At 42.9% G+C, this 20,613-nt stretch overlaps 1 protein-coding gene across 1 annotated transcript in view; it reads right to left on the bottom strand.

Moving 5' to 3' along the window:
* LOC138301029 (uncharacterized) overlaps positions 1-20,613 on the bottom strand; it is a 52,196-nt gene that overhangs the window by 16,863 nt on the left and 14,720 nt on the right. The window contains exons 2-3 of the mRNA XM_069241051.1: positions 18,129-18,262; positions 5,718-6,600 (exon numbers count right to left, since the gene is read on the bottom strand). Coding sequence (XP_069097152.1) covers positions 5,718-6,600; positions 18,129-18,262 — 1,017 coding nt within the window. The remainder of the gene's footprint in view (positions 1-5,717; positions 6,601-18,128; positions 18,263-20,613) is intronic.

The following is a 20,613-nucleotide window of genomic DNA, read 5'->3' as shown; positions in this document are numbered from 1 at the left end:
TGCTTTCGAGCTCCTGCAAATATTTGCATCTAAACACAGAGCATTCTGGCAGCATTATACGTAGCCTCATATTGTCAAACTTTGCAAAAGTGTGTACACATTTTTATACTGGAACCACTGTCAGTAGTACAGTTCGAGCTTACAAAATTCCTTTAGAGCACTTACCCTAATAAAGGCTTTGCATTAATGAACCATAAATACAAGTTTGAACAACATTAAGATATGAACACAAATATTAGCTTAATTATGTCCTTTCCTGATCCATAATGTGATATTGTAAAACAGCAGCCAAAGGTTTTGTGCTGCAGGCGGGTTGAGCCAACTTGCCCCAAGGGCAAAATAAACATAAAAACCTGCTGCCCTTGACCCCAAACAATATGTCCTGGGTATAGGGCTATAGCGCTATAGGACTTCCACACCACTGTAGTCTCCTACAGCTCAGTTTAATCTCCTTCAATGCAGATTGAACCAGAGCAGTTCTCCAGTATTGGTATTGTTCATAGATTCATATGCTCAAAATGTGAAGTACGGTGGTCTCTCAAGATGTGGTCTTCAGACGGATTGTCTCTTATTGGTTGAAGTTTGTTTCTTTTTAAATTATGTGACTAGGTTGCTAAAGAGCTATCTTTACTGACTTATGGCAATTGTTTAACCTGGAACTGCTATTTTAATGTTACCATACGACTCTCAGGTTGATGATTCCAGAGGCACGTGAATCTGTGAAAGATGCAATATTGGAGAATCTTTGATTATTTTTACCTGAAAAGTGCAAACTTATTGCAGACGTTAGGCATTGGCAAATAAAATAATTAGAGATTGGTGCTGTCTGTGAGAAGTCATAATCATTACCAATTTCATATTATAGGTGTACTTAGCTTACGTAGTTGTTGAAAACAGGTAATTTATTACTCTGCGATTGCCTTGCTATGCCATTTGTTTAGGGATCCCTCCATGGCCATTGGCATTATTGTGGTAAAGTAACTGATCTGTTCATCTACCTGATATAGTATCAATTTTGACCACCCTCAGATCCCTAAATATCACCAGAATCAGAAAAAGGACGTTAAGATGGGAGCCTTCATCACTAAGCATTTAAAAGCTATGGGAGGGAGGTTCAATCATTCCTTCAGCATTTTCATGTAATGGTGTGATGGAATGTCCATATATGTACCAAAGTTGATCAATATCTGAAGCTGAGGTAATAACAGCCACTGAGTGCTGTTCCAGATCCAAAAGATAAATAAGTTAAAAGGGAAATTAAATCTTCAAATGAGTGACACCAGGTTTATGCATGTAGACAACAAATAAGAAGGGAGTTTACTGTAACAAACTTTAAGATTCTAAGTTAACTAGTAAAAATAATAAAGTTAATACATTATATGCAGGTGTTATGGAGTGAATAGTTTGTCACATAGGACCAGATGTACGAAATCCCGGGTTTGCGACTCGCAATTTGCGAGTCGCAAACCCGGATGCAGGATGGTGTCCCTGACACCATCTGCGACTCGCAAGGGGGTCGCAAAGGCCCACCTCATTAATATTAAATGAGGTGGGTCGCAATTTGCGACCCCATTGCGAGTCGTAGCACTCACAGGGATGGTGGCCTGCTGGAGACAGCAGACCACCATGTCTGTGACTGCTTTTAAATAAAGCAGTTGTCTTTTTTGTAATGCAGCCCGTTTTCCTTAAAGGAAAATGAGTTGCATTACAAATGAAAAAATGAAACGTTTTTGTTCCATTTTTTTCAGAGCAGATGCTCTGAAAAAAAAAAATCAGGGCCATTCACAAAGGGGAAGGGGTCCCATAGGGACCCCTTCCCTTTTGCAAATGGGTTACCACCAGTGTGACACTGGTAGTAACTGCGAATTGCTTTGCGACCGCGGTCACAAAGCAATTCTGCATCGCAATGCGAATCGCAAATAGGAAGGGGACACCCCTTCCTATTTGCGACTCGCATTCCCATTTTGCGAGTCGGTAACCAGGTTACCGACTCGCAAAATGGGAATGGGCATCGCGATGTGCTTTTTGCATGTCGCAAACAGCGAAATTCGCTGTTTGCGCCATGCAAAATGTTTCCTACATCTGGCCCTTAGTGCTTAAATACAGAATACGCGTATTGCCAGACTCATAAGTACTCATTTCCCAGGACTGATTTTGGAGATTTCACACAGATCTCCAGAGCAATCAATCAACTCAATGATCTGACTTACTAGCTGCAGTTAGTACTGATGCCTGCATACAACAGAGATCAGAAAACATGCATGTTATCCGACACAGTGCAATTTCGCTAGACGTTTGGCATCTTCCAATCAGAACAGATAAACTGTCAGATAACAACGCAGAAGGAGGAGAGGAGTTTTGAGAGAGACAGTCTGAGGGTGACAGCAGGTCTTCTGGCGTGGGTGCAGCAAAGGCTAAGAGTTATTTCTGATTTTGAGGATACTATATTTGGCAATCATGTAACGTGAAGTGACCTAACAGGACAACATTTATGTACATCAAAATTACAAGAGCTACCCATTTGCCCTTCAAGAACCTTAAAGGAGTCCCCATTGAACTACTGACTTCCCTAAGCAGTAGCATAGCAAGAAGTCTGGCTCTCTATAAAAGCTTCCCCATCCTTCTTTATCTTTTGAGCCGAGTGCCCCCCGATTCAAATACACCTGGCACGAAGCTTCTGGAAGCAATATATGCCAACAGAAAGTTTGAGTTCATGTCAGGTACCTAGTGAACCAGATCGCAAGTGTGAGCCCTGTCCAGCTAACACAAGGGAGGAAAGGCACAGCTATATGGGCTGTGCCCCAGACCGCTGGCCACAGTAATCATTCTTGCCTGCAAAAGATGGTGTCTTTATATGGGGAGAAGATAATCTTCGGTTGCAAGGCAGTAAAGCAAGTAGAGCAGGTAGGCCGCAAAAAAGCACTTGGCCTGAACCTCATTGCAGCCTACACAAATGGAGGAGCCTACAGGCAGAGCTGAGTCACCAAGAGTGCAGTCTTGATAAGACTTGCAGGATGCTGAAGGTGGAGCCTGACCTTGGACCCACATGTGAGCTGCAGAAGGAAGGAGGAGAAGTCACTTTGACTTTCCCTCAGACAGACTCAAGACTTCTGGAAGCCTCATGGGCTCAGATGCACAGCAGAAGGGAACACACTGGTGTGGAGCCTTGCTTGGAGGTATCTCAACTAATAGATGCCCGGAGGAGGAGCCAACATGGCGGATCAGAGAGGCTGGTGATTTAACACCTCCCAGCCTCTTTGGTGGAAATCATGCAACTGAATGGTACACTCCCCCACCCCAAATCTACAAAGCAAGGGCACAATCAACGTCCTAATGCCAAAGAGTGGGATAAGGCAGCCTCTCAGGCTAGAGGAACAGAGGCTGCGAGAAACAAATAAAGGAGCGTTAGAGGTCACAGTGTAAGCCTAGGCATGTACTAATACACGAGACTTAGGTCTAGAGCTGCTGACTCAGACTGATGAGACGCATGGCCTTAGGTGCGAAACCGCTGACCGTTAGTGCCTTCATGTGGGCTGCAGAGTGAGGACTTCTGGCCATAAGGTATCCAGGACCAATAATTTGTCACAATGGTACAAGGCAATGGTATGCCACAATGCAATGAAGCAAAGTTGGATAAATACACCTCATCAGGGCAGTCGGCAATCTTCACAAAATGGACTAGTACCAGTGCTATGGAGCAACAAGAGAATGACATAGCTAGACTCCATGGATTACTTCTTTAAAGCTATTAATACCTCCCCATCTGTCTTAGAATTTAAGATTGGAGAGGATTGTGTAGAAATGGCACCTGTGCGTCAGGATCTGCACAGTGTGGTAGACCGAGTAGGTTATGTAGGCATTCGGACTGTATTTCTTTTGCTTCCCCCAAAGTTGACCAGGACTGTCCTGCAGGGCGTGAGGGACTGATTCAACAGATGATGCCCTGATATCCTACGACCGCACCATAAAGTGACAAACCAAAGGACGAATGGCACAAAGAGGGAGATGAGATGAGCACCACTGAGTGGCTTAGCGAGGGGACACTTGAGGAGCAAGATTCAGGGCCTGCAGCAGAAGAAACAAAGCAGAAAAAAAGAAGAAGGGTCCTTGCTGATTCTTTGCAGGAGAATGTGTCGCTGTCCCACTTAAAGGGATACTTTCAGCCTCTTGTCCGAAATACAGAAGTATGTTTTTGGTAGCTGGCAATGTGGTTGGGTGTGGGCATGGTGCTATTGAGAGGTCATCTGCGACAACTATTCGTTTGGTGTACCTGGGCCTCTCCCAGTTGACAGCTAGGTGGCTAATTTTGAAATATTGCGCAGCTGGACAAAGGCAAATGCACCGTAGGCTGGGTGTCTGCCCCTAAGTAATTTTGACATTTTGGTCACTCTCCCCCTTATACCTTTTAGTTTTTTCCTGCTCTTACTGTATTTCTGCAGAAGAGCAGAGGGCTTTTTTTTACTTATGGATAGGGACCCTGATGTGGATTTCAGCAGTCCGTCATATTTTGTGTGGCCTCTAGGATTCTTTTTTTAAGGGGGATGCCCCCATTTCTTTTTTCTTTGTGGAGGTGCATCCCATTGCCCCTTGTCATTTGTTTATGCAGCACAGAACAGGCAGCAAAATGTCCATCATGAAGAAGAACACAGGATGAAAACCACATAGCAAGCTGGAGCTCCAATTTGATCTCAGCATCCCAAATTGGGAACTCCCGTTTCCTTCTGGTTTTACACCACGCTCTCCATTTTTATTGGAAGGCTTCTGAGGGATAGATTTTCATGTTCGACCAACGTCTACTGATAGCTTGTGCAACTTCTGATCATCCTTTAGTTGGGGTAACAAGGGGTTGTGAGCTCTAATAGGCACGGGCGAAAAATCTTCTGGAGTGGAAACTACTGAGGACTCTCATTGAGGGGAATTTCGTGGGGTAACTACACTGTCTGTCCTTTCTTTTCCTCTTCATATGCAGGTTTGGTATTGCATATGTGGCTTTACTAAAGCTTAAGGGGTGGCAATAATCTTCAGTAAATTGGTCCAGTTTGTGGCCACAAACAGCCGCCTTGAAAATCCTGAGTACATACATTGAGCCATTGGTAGGTGCTGCTTGCTTGAAACACTAACATACCAAGAGAGGCTTCCCTGTAAACAATCAAAGATCTGGGATCAATGGGGGCTTACTTTGCTATCTCATCTCCTTCTGTAGGTGATCCTCCTATTTCTATTATTATAATTGTTATGTCAGTGTACGGTTGCCCACTGGCTGTTCATATTAATTCTTCCCTCGAACACCCATGTGTGTTGAATGTAACTTTAAATTAAGCTGGGGATTATCCTTTAGCTACGGTCTCACAAAAGGTCATGTATTTGCAAATGCTCTGTTTTTTTCCTTACAAAAAGGTTATAAATGTTTTTAGAAAAAAAAAATGCAATGTGAAGACTGCATTAAGCCACCTCAGATATTGTAAGAAACTTGTCTTGCCAGTTACTTATGATGCTAAAATTATACGCAAAACATTTTTACAACCTCTAGCACAGAGCTCTATGTACTTTTTGTTTCAAGGATTTAACTGGGATATAGAAGGCACTGCTATCCACAACAGGATGGGGATTGCTATTGTTCTGCAAGAACTATAGAATTCCAAAGTCTTTTCCGCAATCAGTTTCAGTAACATAAACACAATAAGAACATGAACGTAGCAATACACACATTCCCTTACCGCTTGCTGATTTCCTGAGCTGTTGGTGCTGGTATTGCAGAGGAGGCCAGCCCATATGGACTCCATGAGTAGCTCAACTCTCTCCTGCTCTTCATCCTTGGAGGAGTAAAGGATCTGGTGACCAACGCTCCTGGCTTGTAGGACCGAGACCGTGATTGCCGGTTCATTGCAGTCGTTTTGGTTCCTGGTCTCTGCCGACCAAACTGGGGAGGAGGCTGTGAGCAAGCATTGGCTTTTGCTGAATTTGGTCTCCAGACTGGCTTGGGAGACTGCGAACGAGACCGCAACCAACGAGTTCTTTTTGAAGTTGGGGAATAGGAACGAGAGCGGTTGCTCCCAGAACGATCAAGGGATTGTGATCGACCTCGGATTAGGGAAGCCATTGTTTTTCCTGGCGAGCGTGACCGAACTGGGACTTTTGGAGGTAGAAGAGACTTGACTCCAACAACATGAGGAGCACCAAGCTTCACTGGGAAGGAGGCTGTGTTAGCGATATCCACTGGCCTCACAGAGGATGACAGGTAGTTTCTACTTGAGATCTCACTTCCTATCTGTCCTGCTACACGGTCTGGTGAAGAACGTGAGAACATTGGAAGCCCTAAACTTTTCAGTGCAGCATAATTTCCAAGTGACTTCTGAAGACGCTTGGGGCTTAGAAACCAGTTTGCATCTGCAACTGAGTTTGGCACACTTTCATTCAACCTTTCAGAAACTACTTGCATTCCTGAAACATCATTCATTGTGGTGCCATAATCACGTGAGTCTTCAAAGTCAAAATTTAGGCTTGATGCCAGGCTGTTAACCTGAACCTTCAGTTCTCGCAAACTTTCTTCGAGGTCATCAATACTTGGGTCCTTCCTGGAATAAGGGAACGATCCATGGTCTACACAGAAAAGAAACAAGCATGTTTTAGAAGCAAATTCAGTATGCAAAGTTATAACACATTTTGCATTTTAATAGACAGTAGATTAAACAGAACAAGTGATGTGACACAGATCCTACGTCAACAGGGAAGCACTTTAAGACCTGTGCTCGGAGGAACGACATGTCTAAGCAGTATGCAGCCTTTTATACAGGAGAATACTGTAATTCCCATTTGGAATGCTGTGATGTATATGTTCCACAACACAGTCTGGGATGCTACTGGGCAGTTCATGCATGGGAAACGGAAGATAAGGTAGGAAGCAAACTAGATCCAAGGCTAGATGGTCTTGAACATGTAGTATCAGGTTCGGAGTGAAGCTAGGGTTGCATTAGACATCTGTTCTGTCACATGAATAACAACTTGCCTTTATTTAGCCAAATCCCAATAATATCCCCTTATTTTGAAAGTTTTTATGATTTGCAAATGTAGTATTGAGTCCTTTGCTTTGTTAGACCTCTAAAGATATCCATCGACTAAGCACTGCCCTTCAAGGCTCCTTGTGAAGTTGAAGCATGTGCCTGGATGTTTTCAAGGCAATTGCTGGGGCGCTGGAAGTCAATACGGACCAGTCTCATATCTTTGTATTGCAAGTCAATATGACAATCAAAGGAATCTGCTCTGCAGCGCTGGGCACGTCCTAATTTAATCACAGTCCTGTGGTTACTGTGCAGCCATCTGCGCTTTGCAAACTGCCAACCGTCTCCGTCCCCTTGTAAAGCTTTTAAATGATATCAGATTTCAGATTTTGCAGGATGGCAGCTAACTAAGTGTTTCACAAGAGCACTGCAAAATTGCTCTGGGCTCAGAACCTGATAAACATGCACATTTTATGACTCAGTTCTGAGGATCCACAAAGGTGTACAGGTTGGGCTACCTCCACCTCTCCAAATCTCACACATGCGCTACACAGAAACAGTCACATACACTGCACTCAATGCTAACCCAATCTGCTAGCATTGTCTGTCTTGAGCTTATCATACTATAGGTTATGTCAACCATAATCTTTGAAAGACTTAACATTCTTAAATCACTCTTCATGTTTTGTTTAAAGTCTTCATATTTAAAACTCAAACAAATGACGATTTCAGCAATCTGTCTGAATAATTCAAATGGAGGTGGCTTGTGTTAGAGAAGGAGTGATATTTCATTTATTTGGTGTTCACTTCTAACCCAGATCTCCTGGGCCCAGCCTCATCTTTGCATGTTAGTATCAACCATTGGTCTTTTCATGTTTATGTTACGCAAATGCATAATCTAGGCGGTGGAAGTCTGCAAACATTTTAGTACCATAAATTGTATGTTTTTGTGAAACTGATCGGGATTGGGCATGCAGAATACACAGAAATCCTCGATGTGCAGGAAAACAACAGCCTGACTTCAGGACGGGAATGGCTGAGATGCAGTCTTCCCACCTTGCTCTGGATTTAGCCTCAGAGTAGCATATGATTTTGTTGTAGGCACATACATGATTTGCTGCTACAGCAAGATAATGCTTCTAGAGTCCTTGGAACTTTGCTGTACCCTGAATCATTGAAACACTTATTTCGAACTACCTGGAAAACCGACTGAATTTTAGTCTAATTAGAACATTGTGCTGTAAAAATTTTAGTTTCGTCCCATTTATAAAATGCAATGTTACGGAGCCATCTCCTACATAACTCTCAATGTACTGTCGAGCACTGTTGTAGAGCTTATGGGGCTCATACTTATACACCTTTCGTGGAAGCATTTAGTTCCCTGTCAAGCCAAGAGACATTGCTCTTTTTATCAACATGATGTTGAAAGTTCTGACACCTATCTGTGACAGCAGGTAACTATAAATCTTAAATGGGACAAAACGGCCACAGCACACAGAGAGTAATGTCCAACAATGAAACAAGCAAAGATATTGCTGGTGTGGTTCTGTAGGTTCGGAGAAGAATTGTGTTGAAATGAGTCTCAAATCCGGTTTGTAGATGGTGTCTTTATTTGTAGATGCTTAGAAAGCATTAGATCATCGTGGAGATACAGCCAACACGTGTTTCGTCACACAGGTGACTTTATCAAGGCTGTAATACAGTAATGACAACAAGTATTGGATACATATCTGTGTATTGTACTCCAGTGTAAAAACCAGAGAACGTAACTATTAGGTGCGAGTTTGTGTAGGTGAGCAATAGAAAAACATGGCTATAAAGGTGAGTAGTGACGGGAACCCAATTAGGCAACATGAAAATACTAGGTAAAACCCCGTGGTAATGTGAAAAATGTCTAAAAGACATAAGTGTTTAGAAAGTTAAAATTGTAGGCACTATGTAGTGATGTGAGCACGCAATAGGTATGCAAAGTGGGAGAATATTGCAAGAATAAGAGAAAGCAGGGAGATAAAGTAAGTATAGACAACACAAAAGGGGGGAGATACGGCTAGGTGCATGAAAAAGCTAGGAGTACTGAGGTAGGTGTGTCCCGAAGGGCATAGTTGAAGGGTAAAGTAATTACCTGGGGCCGTTGGTTTTTGAGTAGGTAAGTGGTGGCGTATAGTGGCGAAGTATCTCTGTACTTAATAAATTGGGCTGTAAAAAAGTGAATGTGATGAGACAAAGAGAGAAAAAGTAATGGAATAGACGGAGGGGATAGGTAATAGTGTGTAACAGGACAGTTGGACAAAAGCGTAGAGAAAGAAAAAAGAAAAGAAAATAATGGAAAGTAAAACTAAGCAAGTCCGGAGGAGAAATTGGTGGGAAAAGTTAGATAGGAGAGAAAAGAAAAACTATATAAATAGATATGACATTAAAATGGTTAATGAGAACATACCTGAGTTGGATGGTACAGAACTGTAATTAGAATGGCTGCGCCAAGCAGCTACAGGTGCGTAGGTAAGAAGCTTGTTTGGTAATGAAGATTGGGGAGGCCCTGATAAGCCTGAAAAGTAACCTAAAGTTTTAGCAGGGAAGAAAAAGTAGAGTATGTTGAAAGGGCAGGATGAATGGCACCGGAAGACTAGAAATGGAAATAACTATAAAAGAGAAGGTAATGGGGAAAGCGGCATGTTAACGTAAGTGTAAAACGAATATGGAGTAAAGGCCTTGTAAAGCCGGCATGTATAAAAGGTACAAAGCGAATGCTCAAACGGTTAAAATAAAGGTAATTATGTTGAGGGAAAAGTGCGCCAAAGGTTAACTTGCAACCAGTTTGAATAAAACTGAGTCGGGGCGTGCGGTGATACTATGCTGGGCATGTGGCCCCAAATTAGATACACCAAGTTTAGAAAAATAGAGACAGTCCGAATCATGGTAGGCGGCAGTTGAGGGATCAGAAATTGAGTAGTGGTCATGAAACCGAACGTACGAGATGGTAATTGCGGTGTGAAAACCGCTGTGTACACACTTCAAGAGGCGAGTATTGATTTAGAAAAGTCATAATAATAATAGATGGATTGCTGGCGGTGAGGCTAACGCAGCGAGATAAGTAGTGGGGCGAGTTGAAAACTTACCAGTAAGAAGCGAAGCGGTGAGCAGTCCAGTACTCGTACGAACGTGTATTGTTCTGCGAGAAGAGTAGCCGCCTGGTTAAGTAGAGGGTGGCCGTGTAGTGGATATAAAAGAGGGACTAGTCTAAAAGGCTAAGACGGCGACCAACGTGGGTGTAGCAGGGCTATGAAGGTTAAGACGGCGGCCATCTTGAGTGGGACTCCGAGATGACGTGCAATAATGATAGTGGGAAAAAGCAAAGGCAGTAAAGTGATAAGTAAGGATGCCACAAAGACTAAGTTGGTGCTAGGTACCGAGAGAGTGCCTAGATGGCCAGTAGGAAAGGTGGAATCAAGACTTATGGAACGTGATAACGTAAGGGTGTCTACAGATATTGCAAGGCAGGGACAACAGGAGGCGTAAGAAGAGATGTGTATGAGCCATTAGCATGTGTTACATTGAGAGGATACAACAAACAACGTAATACATATGGGTGCACTGTACCATTGTGATGGCAAGTAAAACATATACAGGTGAAGGCCGTGACGTGCAGAAAAAGGAGCAACAGTTGACACATTTGTAAATGAACATAAGCGCATTGATGGGATAAACAGTAGTTCACAGTATTAGTAGAATTAGGCATCATTGGGTTAGGTACAAACGTTAATAAATTAGTATACAGGTAAACGTGCATTACTGGGATAAACAATGGTTAACAGTCTTATTGAGATTAGAAAATATTAGTATGTACAATGTTGCAGACAAGGGGAATGGCGACTTATGCGAGAAAGAAGTGAAGTTCACGGTCCGTGTTCAGGCCTAGTTCTACTGCGCGCAGTTTAATGATCCATTTGGATTCACATCTACGTAGATCTCTGGTTCTGTCTCCCCATCTCGGTGAATTAGGGACCTGAGTGATGCCATGGAATTTAAGGCTCAGGAGATCCTGTTCCCCATGTGAGGTGTTGAAATGGACAGCCATAGGATAGTTGGTGTTAGCGTTTCTGATGGCCCTGACATGTTCCTGAATGCGTTCCTTAAGTGGGCGTATCGAACTGCCAACATAGATCAGACCACATACACATATGAGGCAGTAGACAGTGAACTTAGTGTTGCAATTCATGAAAGTCTTGATGTGGTGCGTGGTAACGGTGTTGTAGGAAAAGGAAATGGTTTTATTAAGGGCTAGTTGGCAGGAAATGCAACAGCCACATTTGTAAAAACCATTCGGTTTTGCAGGCATCCACCTTGTAGATGATGTCAGAGGTGAGGGACAGAGAAAGCTAGGGCACAGAATGTTCCTAAGGGTCCGCCCCCTGCTATGTACGATGGTTGGAGACACGCCTATTGAGTCCTTGAGGCATGTGTCCAACATTAACAGATGCCAGTGTTTCTTGAGAATACGTAGCACATCCTTACTAGCAGGGCCGTATTGGGTAATGAAGGAGACCGGTCTGATATTAGAAACACCCTTGGTCACTGGTTCTCTGCGGCTCTTGATCAGTAAATCGTGTTGGTTTTTGTTTAGTATGCGTTTACTGGCAACCGAGATGAGTCTGTTGGTATATCCTTTAGCTTGAAAGCGGTGAGTCAGGTTTGTGAGCTCCTGTTTGAAAACATCATTGTCAGTGCAGTTGCGTCGAATTCTGACCATTTCACCGTATGGGATGGCTCTAATCTGTGAAAGGGGATGGGCGCTATGAGCATGTAGGACAGAGTTACAGGCAGTAGGTTTCCTGTACAGTCTTGACATGATCTTGTTGTTGGTGATGTACAGACGTAGATCTAGGAACTCAATTTCAGTAGTGTCTACTTTGTGAGTGAAAACTAAGTTGAAATCGTTAGTGTTAAGGTGCTCAAACAGTATATTAAGGTCCGAAGCGTTGCCAGTCCAGATAGCCAGAATGTCATCGATATATCTACCCCAGTACAGGATGTGTTCAGTGAGGTGTGACGGGCAGTTGGACCATAAGTGTATTTTCTCGAATTGACCCATGTAGAGATTGGCATATGAGGGGGAGAACTTAGCTCCCATGGCTACACCCTGACACTGTCGAAACCATCTGCCATCATTTAAGAATACATTGTTCTCAAGTACTAACCGTGTGAGGTCAAGTAGCATGCGTGTGTGATCATACAATGTGGCATCCCGGGTACTGAATGTACGTTGGAGCGTTTCTAGTCCCCTTTCCAGGGGGATGGATGTGTAGAGGGAACTGACGTCGAGGCATACAAACATAAAGTCTTCTGACCAATCGATGTCTTCCAATTGGCACAACAGATCACGGGTGTCTTGTATGTAGGACGGAAGGTTGTGTACCAAGGGTTGGAGAAAGGAATCAATGTACTCGGAGATGTGTTCCGTAGGTGAGCCAATTCCTGAGATGATGGGTCTGCCAGGAGGAAAACCCCCTGGTTTGTGGACTTTTGGTAAGATGTATATACAAGGAGCCCGGGGCGCCTCGATGTACAAAAATCTGTGTTCTAAATCAGTCAGGAGACACTGATTTTTCCAAAATGCCAATTTCTTTCTGATCATGTTGGTAATGTTAGGGAGAGGATTACTCGGTAGTGGAGAGTAGGCCTGGGTGTCATTAAGTTGTCTGTCTATTTCTGCAACATAGTCAGTCCTGTTCATGACAACAACATTGCCCCCTTTGTCAGCCTCCCTGATAACTATATCCGGACACATGGAGAGTTTATGGAGAGTTTATGTAGCGCACGGAGTTCATCAGAGTTGAGATTATTGGAAGGTCTGTGGGTGCTTATGCGCTTTTTGTCCTCTAAGTTGTAGAGTTCCGACTGACGGCTTGGTAGAAGACGTCAATGTGATTGTCTGGAGGTAACGTAGGGACAAACATGGAGTTAGGTTTGAGCCCACTGTTGACATCTAAGTTGGGCTCCTTGTATATACATCTTACCAAAAGTCCACAAACCAGGGGGTTTTCCTCCTGGCAGACCCATCATCTCAGGAATTGGCTCACCTACGGAACACATCTCCGAGTACATTGATTCCTTTCTCCAACCCTTGGTACACAACCTTCCGTCCTACATACAGGACACCTGTGATCTGTTGTGCCAATTGGAAGACATCGATTGGTCAGAAGACTTTATGTTTGTATGCCTCGACGTCAGTTCCCTCTACACATCCATCCCCCTGGAAAGGGGACTAGAAATGCTCCAACGTACACTCAGTACCCGGGATGCCACATTGTATGATCACACACGCATGCTACTTGACCTCACACGGTTAGTACTTGAGAACAATGTATTCTTACATGATGGCAGATGGTTTCGACAGTGTCAGGGTGTAGCAATGGGAGCTAAGTTCTCCCCCTCATATGCCAATCTCTACATGGGTCAATTCGAGAAAATACACTTATGGTCCAACTGCCCGTCACACCTCACTGAACACATCCTGTACTGGGGTAGATATATCGATGACATTCTGGCTATCTGGACTGGCAACGCTTCGGACCTTAATATACTGTTTGAGCACCTTAACACTAACGATTTCAACTTAGTTTTCACTCACAAAGTAGACACTACTGAAATTGAGTTCCTAGATCTACGTCTGTACATCACCAACAACAAGATCATGTCAAGACTGTACAGGAAACCTACTGCCTGTAACTCTGTCCTACATGCTCATAGCGCCCATCCCCTTTCACAGATTAGAGCCATCCCATACGGTGAAATGGTCAGAATTCGACGCAACTGCACTGACAATGATGTTTTCAAACAGGAGCTCACAAACCTGACTCACCGCTTTCAAGCTAAAGGATATACCAACAGACTCATCTCGGTTGCCAGTAAACGCATACTAAACAAAAACCAACACGATTTACTGATCAAGAGCCGCAGAGAACCAGTGACCAAGGGTGTTTCTAATATCAGACCGGTCTCCTTCATTACCCAATACGGCCCTGCTAGTAAGGATGTGCTACGTATTCTCAAGAAACACTGGCATCTGTTAATGTTGGACACATGCCTCAAGGACTCAATAGGCGTGTCTCCAACCATCGTACATAGCAGGGGGCGGACCCTTAGGAACATTCTGTGCCCTAGCTTTCTCTGTCCCTCACCTCTGACATCATCTACAGGGTGGATGCCTGCAAAACCGAATGGTTTTTACAAATGTGGCTGTTGCATTTCCTGCCAACTAGCCCTTAATAAAACCATTTCCTTTTCCTACAACACCGTTACCACGCACCACATCAAGACTTTCATGAATTGCAACACTAAGTTCACTGTCTACTGCCTCATATGTGTATGTGGTCTGATCTATGTTGGCAGTTCGATACGCCCACTTAAGGAACTTATTCAGGAACATGTCAGGGCCATCAGAAACGCTAACACCAACTATCCTATGGCTGTCCATTTCAACACCTCACATGGGGAACAGGATCTCCTGAGCCTTAAATTCCATGGCATCACTCAGGTCCCTAATTCACCGAGATGGGGAGACAGAACCAGAGATCTACGTAGATGTGAATCCAAATGGATCATTAAACTGCGTGTAGTAGAACTAGGCCTGAACACGGACCGTGAACTTCACTTCTTTCTCGCATAAGTCGCCATTCCCCTTGTCTGCAACATTGTACATACTAATATTTTCTAACCTCAATAAGACTGTTAACCATTGTTTATCCCAGTAATGCACGTTTACCTGTATACTAATTTATTAACGTTTGTACCTAACCCAATGTTGCCTAATTCTACTAATACTGTGAACTACTGTTTATCCCATAAATGCGCTTATGTTCATTTACAAATGTGTCAACTGTTGCTCCTTTTACTGCACGTCACGGTCTTCACCTGTATATGTTTTACTTGCCATCACAATGGTACAGTGCACCCATATGTATTACGTTGTTTGTTGTATCCTCTCAATGTAACACATGCTAATGGCTCATACACATCTCTTCTTACGCCTCCTGTTGTCCCTGCCTTGCAATATCTGTAGACACCCTTACGTTATCACGTTCCATAAGTCTTGATTCCACCTTTCCTACTGGCCATCTAGGCACTCTCTCGGTACCTAGCACCAACTTAGTCTTTGTGGCATCCTTACTTATCACTTTACTGCCTTTGCTTTTTCCCACTATCATTATTGCACGTCATCTCAGAGTCCCACTCAAGATGGCCGCCGTCTTAACCTTCATAGCCCTGCTACACCCACGTTGGTCGCCGTCTTAGCCTTTTAGACTAGTCCCTCTTTTATATCCACTACACGGCCACCCTCTACTTAACCAGGCGGCTACTCTTCTCGCAGAACAATACACGTTCGTACGAGTACTGGACTGCTCACTGCTTCGCTTCTTACTGGTAAGTTTTCAACTCGCCCCACTACTTATCTCGCTGCGTTAGCCTCACCGCCAGCAATCCATCTATTATTATTATGACTTTTCTAAATCAATACTCGCCTCTTGAAGTGTGTACACAGCGGTTTTCACACCGCAATTACCATCTCGTACGTTCGGTTTCATGACCACTACTCAATTTCTGATCCCTCAACTGCCGCCTACCATGATTCGGACTTTCTCTATTTTTCTAAACTTGGTGTATCTAATTTGGGGCCACATGCCCAGCATAGTATCACCGCGCGCCCCGACTCGGTTTTATTCAAACTGGTCGCAAGTTAACCTTTGGCGCACTTTTCCCTCAACATAATTACCTTTATTTTAACCGTTTGAGCATTCGCTTTGTACCTTTTATACATGCCGGCTTTACAAGGCCTTTACTCCATATTCGTTTTACACTTACGTTAACATTCCGCTTTCCCCATTACCTTCTCTTTTATAGTTATCTCCATTTCTAGCCTTCCGGTGCCATTCATCCTGCCCTTTCAACATACTCTACTTTTTCTTCCCTGCTAAAACTTTAGGTTACTTTTCAGGCTTATCAGGGCATCCCCAATCTTCATTACCAAACAAGCTTCTTACCTACGCACCTGTAGCTGCTTGGCGCAGCCATTCTAATTACAGTTCTGTACCATCCAACTCAGGTATGTTCTCATTAACCATTTTAATGTCATATCTATTTATATAGTTTTTCTTTTCTCTCCTATCTAACTTTTCCCACCAATTTCTCCTCCGGACTTGCTTAGTTTTACTTTCCATTATTTTCTTTTCTTTTTTCTTTCTCTACGCTTTTGTCCAACTGTCCTGTTACACACTATTACCTATCCCCTCCGTCTATTCCATTACTTTTTCTCTCTTTGTCTCATCACATTCACTTTTTTACAGCCCAATTTATTAAATACAGAGATACTTCGCCACTATACGCCACCACTTACCTACTCAAAAACCAACGGCCCCAGGTAATTACTTTACCCTTCAACTATGCCCTTCGGGACACACCTACCTCAGTACTCCTTCTAGCTTTTTCATGCACCTAGCCGTATCTCCCCCCTTTTGTGTTGTCTATACTTACTTTATCTCCCTGCTTTCTCTTATTCTTGCAATATTCTCCCACTTTGCATACCTATTGCGTGCTCACATCACTACATAGTGCCTACAATTTTAACTTTCTAAACACTTATGTCTTTTAGACATTTTTCACATTACCACGGGGTTTTACCTAGTATTTTCATGTTGCCTAATTGGGTTCCCGTCACTACTCACCTTTATAGCCATGTTTTTCTATTGCTCACCTACACAAACTCGCACCTAAGAGTTACGTTCCCTGGTTTTTACACTGGAGTACAATACACAGATATGTATCCAATACTTGTTGTCATTACTGTATTACAGCCTTGATAAAGTCACCTGTGTGACGAAACACGTGTTGGCTGTATCTCCACGATGATCTAATGCTTTCTAAGCATCTACAAATAAAGACACCATCTACAAACCGGATTTGAGACTCATTTCAACACAATTCTTCTCCGAACCTACAGAACCACACCAGCAATATCTTTGCTTGTTTCATTGTTGGACATTACTCTCTGTGTGCTGTGGCCGTTTTGTCCCATTTTCGTTCTAGGGTACTCCTAGTACCCAATTTGTGCCTACCGGGCAGTAAGGCACCTGGCCGATTTGCACCGGACTTTACTCATATTCAATTTATCTAAACTATCTGTTTACTGCCTAGAAGTGCGGCGCCTCTCACCCTTACTGCCCTTATTTCTAACTATAAATCTTACTTGAAGATATATTTGAGGATGATTATTCATAGCCAGCCGTCAGAGTGTCAAATGTTTCCGGCACGCTATAGCAATTGCCGCATGCTACCTCATGGGGGAAATCCCTGTGCCAGCAATTCAACCAAGCCTACATGGCCTGGTGAATTTGCCTACACAATGAGCGACTACTGGAAACATAGCCCTTTGTCAGTGTAATTTGCCATGACTCACATTCCAAGAATTCATTACGTGCTGAGAGTTTTCTCCCTGTACATTGAGAACACTTGCCTGGACATATTCTGCAATTCCACCATGACCTACCTGGTGATCTTTAGTGAGGCACAACCTACAATTAGGGAAGTCGAGCAACCACAAATCTGGCAACCAAACAAGCAACATTTTTAGTGCTGTTTATATCACTTAAGTAGTTTTAAAATATTGAGATTCTGGCACTGGGAAGGTCACAGTTCTTTGCTTGCATAAGAGGACGGCAGAACATAAAGGGTGTACAGGACTTCCACTAGCTTCTTTTGGCAAAAGCCTCCTTACATCGCTATACAAAAATCAACCCTTATTTCTCAGAACTGTCCCACAGAACTCCATGATGGGAGGAAGAGTATATTGAGAAAATGTGATAAACCAGACATAAGCACAAGTCAAGGATATCTGTAAATGGAAAGCCCAAAACTTTGATCACGAAAACAAAGCTTCTTGCAATAGGTCACTAAAGGAACAGTGATATTATCTAAAGAATTATCTGCCAGTGATATTTGAAAGAGTGAGCTAGAGTCTCTCCTCATGGTCCTTTTGCTTACAAACAAATAGCTGATGAGGGCTATTGTCCCTTGGTTTCGAGTCACCTTCAGAGCGGCCCAGATACGAAATCAGTAAGAGGATAAATGCCATATTACCTCTACTGTCTCTCAGCACCTCTGGCCCGCCACCATTGCTGTACTTCACTCTGTCATACGATGTCCCAAGAGTGCTGAGGTGGCGGGTACTTCGGGTCTTCTCTGGGTTTGTCAGGAACCCATTTGACTTCTCACTAAGGAAACAAAGGCAGTTTAAATCTGCATCTCATTTGAAGGGTATTATAAAAACTACAATATAAAAAATACTTCACACACAAGAGACACATTTAATAACGACTGCACATATTTATTTTTGGACTTCAGTTGTAATTGGGGGGGGGTGGTGGAGGCATCAAGAAGGGTTAGTTTGTCGATTGCTGCTTCGACACACGAAGCCGTCGGATAAGGGGTACACCTTAAGACCCCAAAGGATCTCCTAGAGCTACAAAAGGCGGGAAAGGGTCAGACTGGGGCTGGGTGGTCGTTTCCAATACTAACATTTTATATGTGCTTGCTGGCAAACTACATCAATCCCTGGGCAAAAGGTAGTGTAAAATGCAAATGAAGCATCAAAAATATATATAAAATTTCTTTTAGCTATAATGAAAGCTTATTTTACGTTGCAACATTCATATGTAAATCTACACTTTTGTTTTGTATTAGTTAGAGCTTTAGCTCCACCATGGCAAAATGCATTCTAAAACAACATAAAGCAGGCTGGTGTAGCATAAGCTAGCTATTGTTCAATATTCTATGGCTTAACAAAAACGTTACAAACAAGAGTAATATACCATTCCCTGATTAAATCAGTAGTAGATTTCCCTAACCGCTAAACATAGGGTACACCCCTCTGTGTGTATTAGTGTGGAATAAGATTAGTGTAAGGTTCCCACCTACAAAGTGGGGCTAGCTTTATGACAGACCTCTAGCACCTGGGAAACACCCATGACGCTTGTGTATAGTGAGTTGAAAGAAACTTATTGGGGACATGTATTTAGGTCCCAAGTGTCCTTACTATAGTACATGACTAGACCTTGATAATAACTAGAAATATGTGATGATGAACCAGAAGGCCATTTTATTGGTGTTTCCTTTCCACATGATTAAAGGGTATCCAATGTGAAGCTTGTATTCATTGTCTATGTGGTTACATGTGTTAGTGTACATAAATGGCCTTCATCGGCACTGAGAACTGTCAGAAGGATTTAAGCGAAAGAAACCAGTCAATGCTAAACAAGGACACTTGCAGTGCAATGTACGTTCCCACCTGTTGGGAACATGCATTTCCCTAATGCACACCTGGAATGAGCATTTTATCCTATGGCCATAACAGACACTTTAAAATGTGGTAATGAAATGCTAGACTTACATGAGAAATGTAGAGCAAAATATGGGGATGAGAGGGCCTACTTGTTTTATTCCTCGATCCATGACTCTTCACCCAGGATAGATTTCTGGTTGTGCTCTACACAAGCACTCGGTTAGATAACAAAACAGATTAACTTCCATGTACTTTGTCAGATCATGTTACAGTTCTTATATGGGTGATTGTTCAAAAAGAGTGGGAAACGAGAGATTCCTATCACAGTCACTGCAAGATGTTTCATTTAAGGTGATAATATAGCAGGCCGTTAGAGAATGTTTCAGACTCATTACAGGTACAGTACAAATACAATCATGCCTTCACGTTTGTGTATGCCGAAGGAAGCCAGTATATTAAAAGCTATAGGAGGACAACTGTCCATGCTAGAGAAAAAATTAGCTGACCTTGAGTTGAAATGGAGTATAGTTGTGGATTCCTAAACTAGAGCTGCATTGAACTTAACAATAAATCGTAGGAATAAGGCAGATATAGAGGTACAGTTTGGCAAGAAAGTGAAGGCTAGACAATGTGGGGAAGGAGCAAACAATACAGTATACTATTACTTTATCCAACATACACCCCACCCCTTGGTTGACAACCCTGACTACAGAATTGGCAGAACATGAAACATTGACTAGACACTTGAAGTTAGACCTGGGACAACTGTATTAAAGTTGAGTTTTTATCATATTCATCCATATGAGGTGTAGGGTCTGATGAGCGCAGTGGATGATTTCACCTACTGTAGGTTAAGGCTATAAGGGCACGTCTCCTGATGCTTCCACAGGAGCCACAGGAATTAATGCTACTCTTGTGAGTAACTGGACTAAAATTTATCAAAGGATTAGTGTTGCGTCTATGTAACATGTTGAATGATGTAAGGGCACCTATACGTGTCCCAGCCATGTGGCTATGGGAGCGGGAACTGGCAGAGTTGTAAGATGTGCGAGAATGGCCCTACTGTTATGACCAATTTAAAACAATTTCCAGAAATTATAGACACAAACGTGTTCATTTTAATTTTCTTCACAGGCTATACTAAACACCGGCATTCTTCCAGAAACTAGTTGCCCCATGTCTACATACTTGCAGTAGATGGCATTCCCACAGGAAGACTTTTAACGTCTGGACTGGGACTGCCAAAGAATAACTGTATATTGGTCTGCTGTTTAAGATACCATT

Source organism: Pleurodeles waltl, chromosome 6, assembly GCF_031143425.1.
Source record: "Pleurodeles waltl isolate 20211129_DDA chromosome 6, aPleWal1.hap1.20221129, whole genome shotgun sequence".
In the NCBI taxonomy this organism is placed as follows: domain Eukaryota; kingdom Metazoa; phylum Chordata; class Amphibia; order Caudata; family Salamandridae; genus Pleurodeles; species Pleurodeles waltl.
Note: the sequence above shows the minus strand (reverse complement) of the source record. Positions and strands in the feature narration are given on the sequence as shown.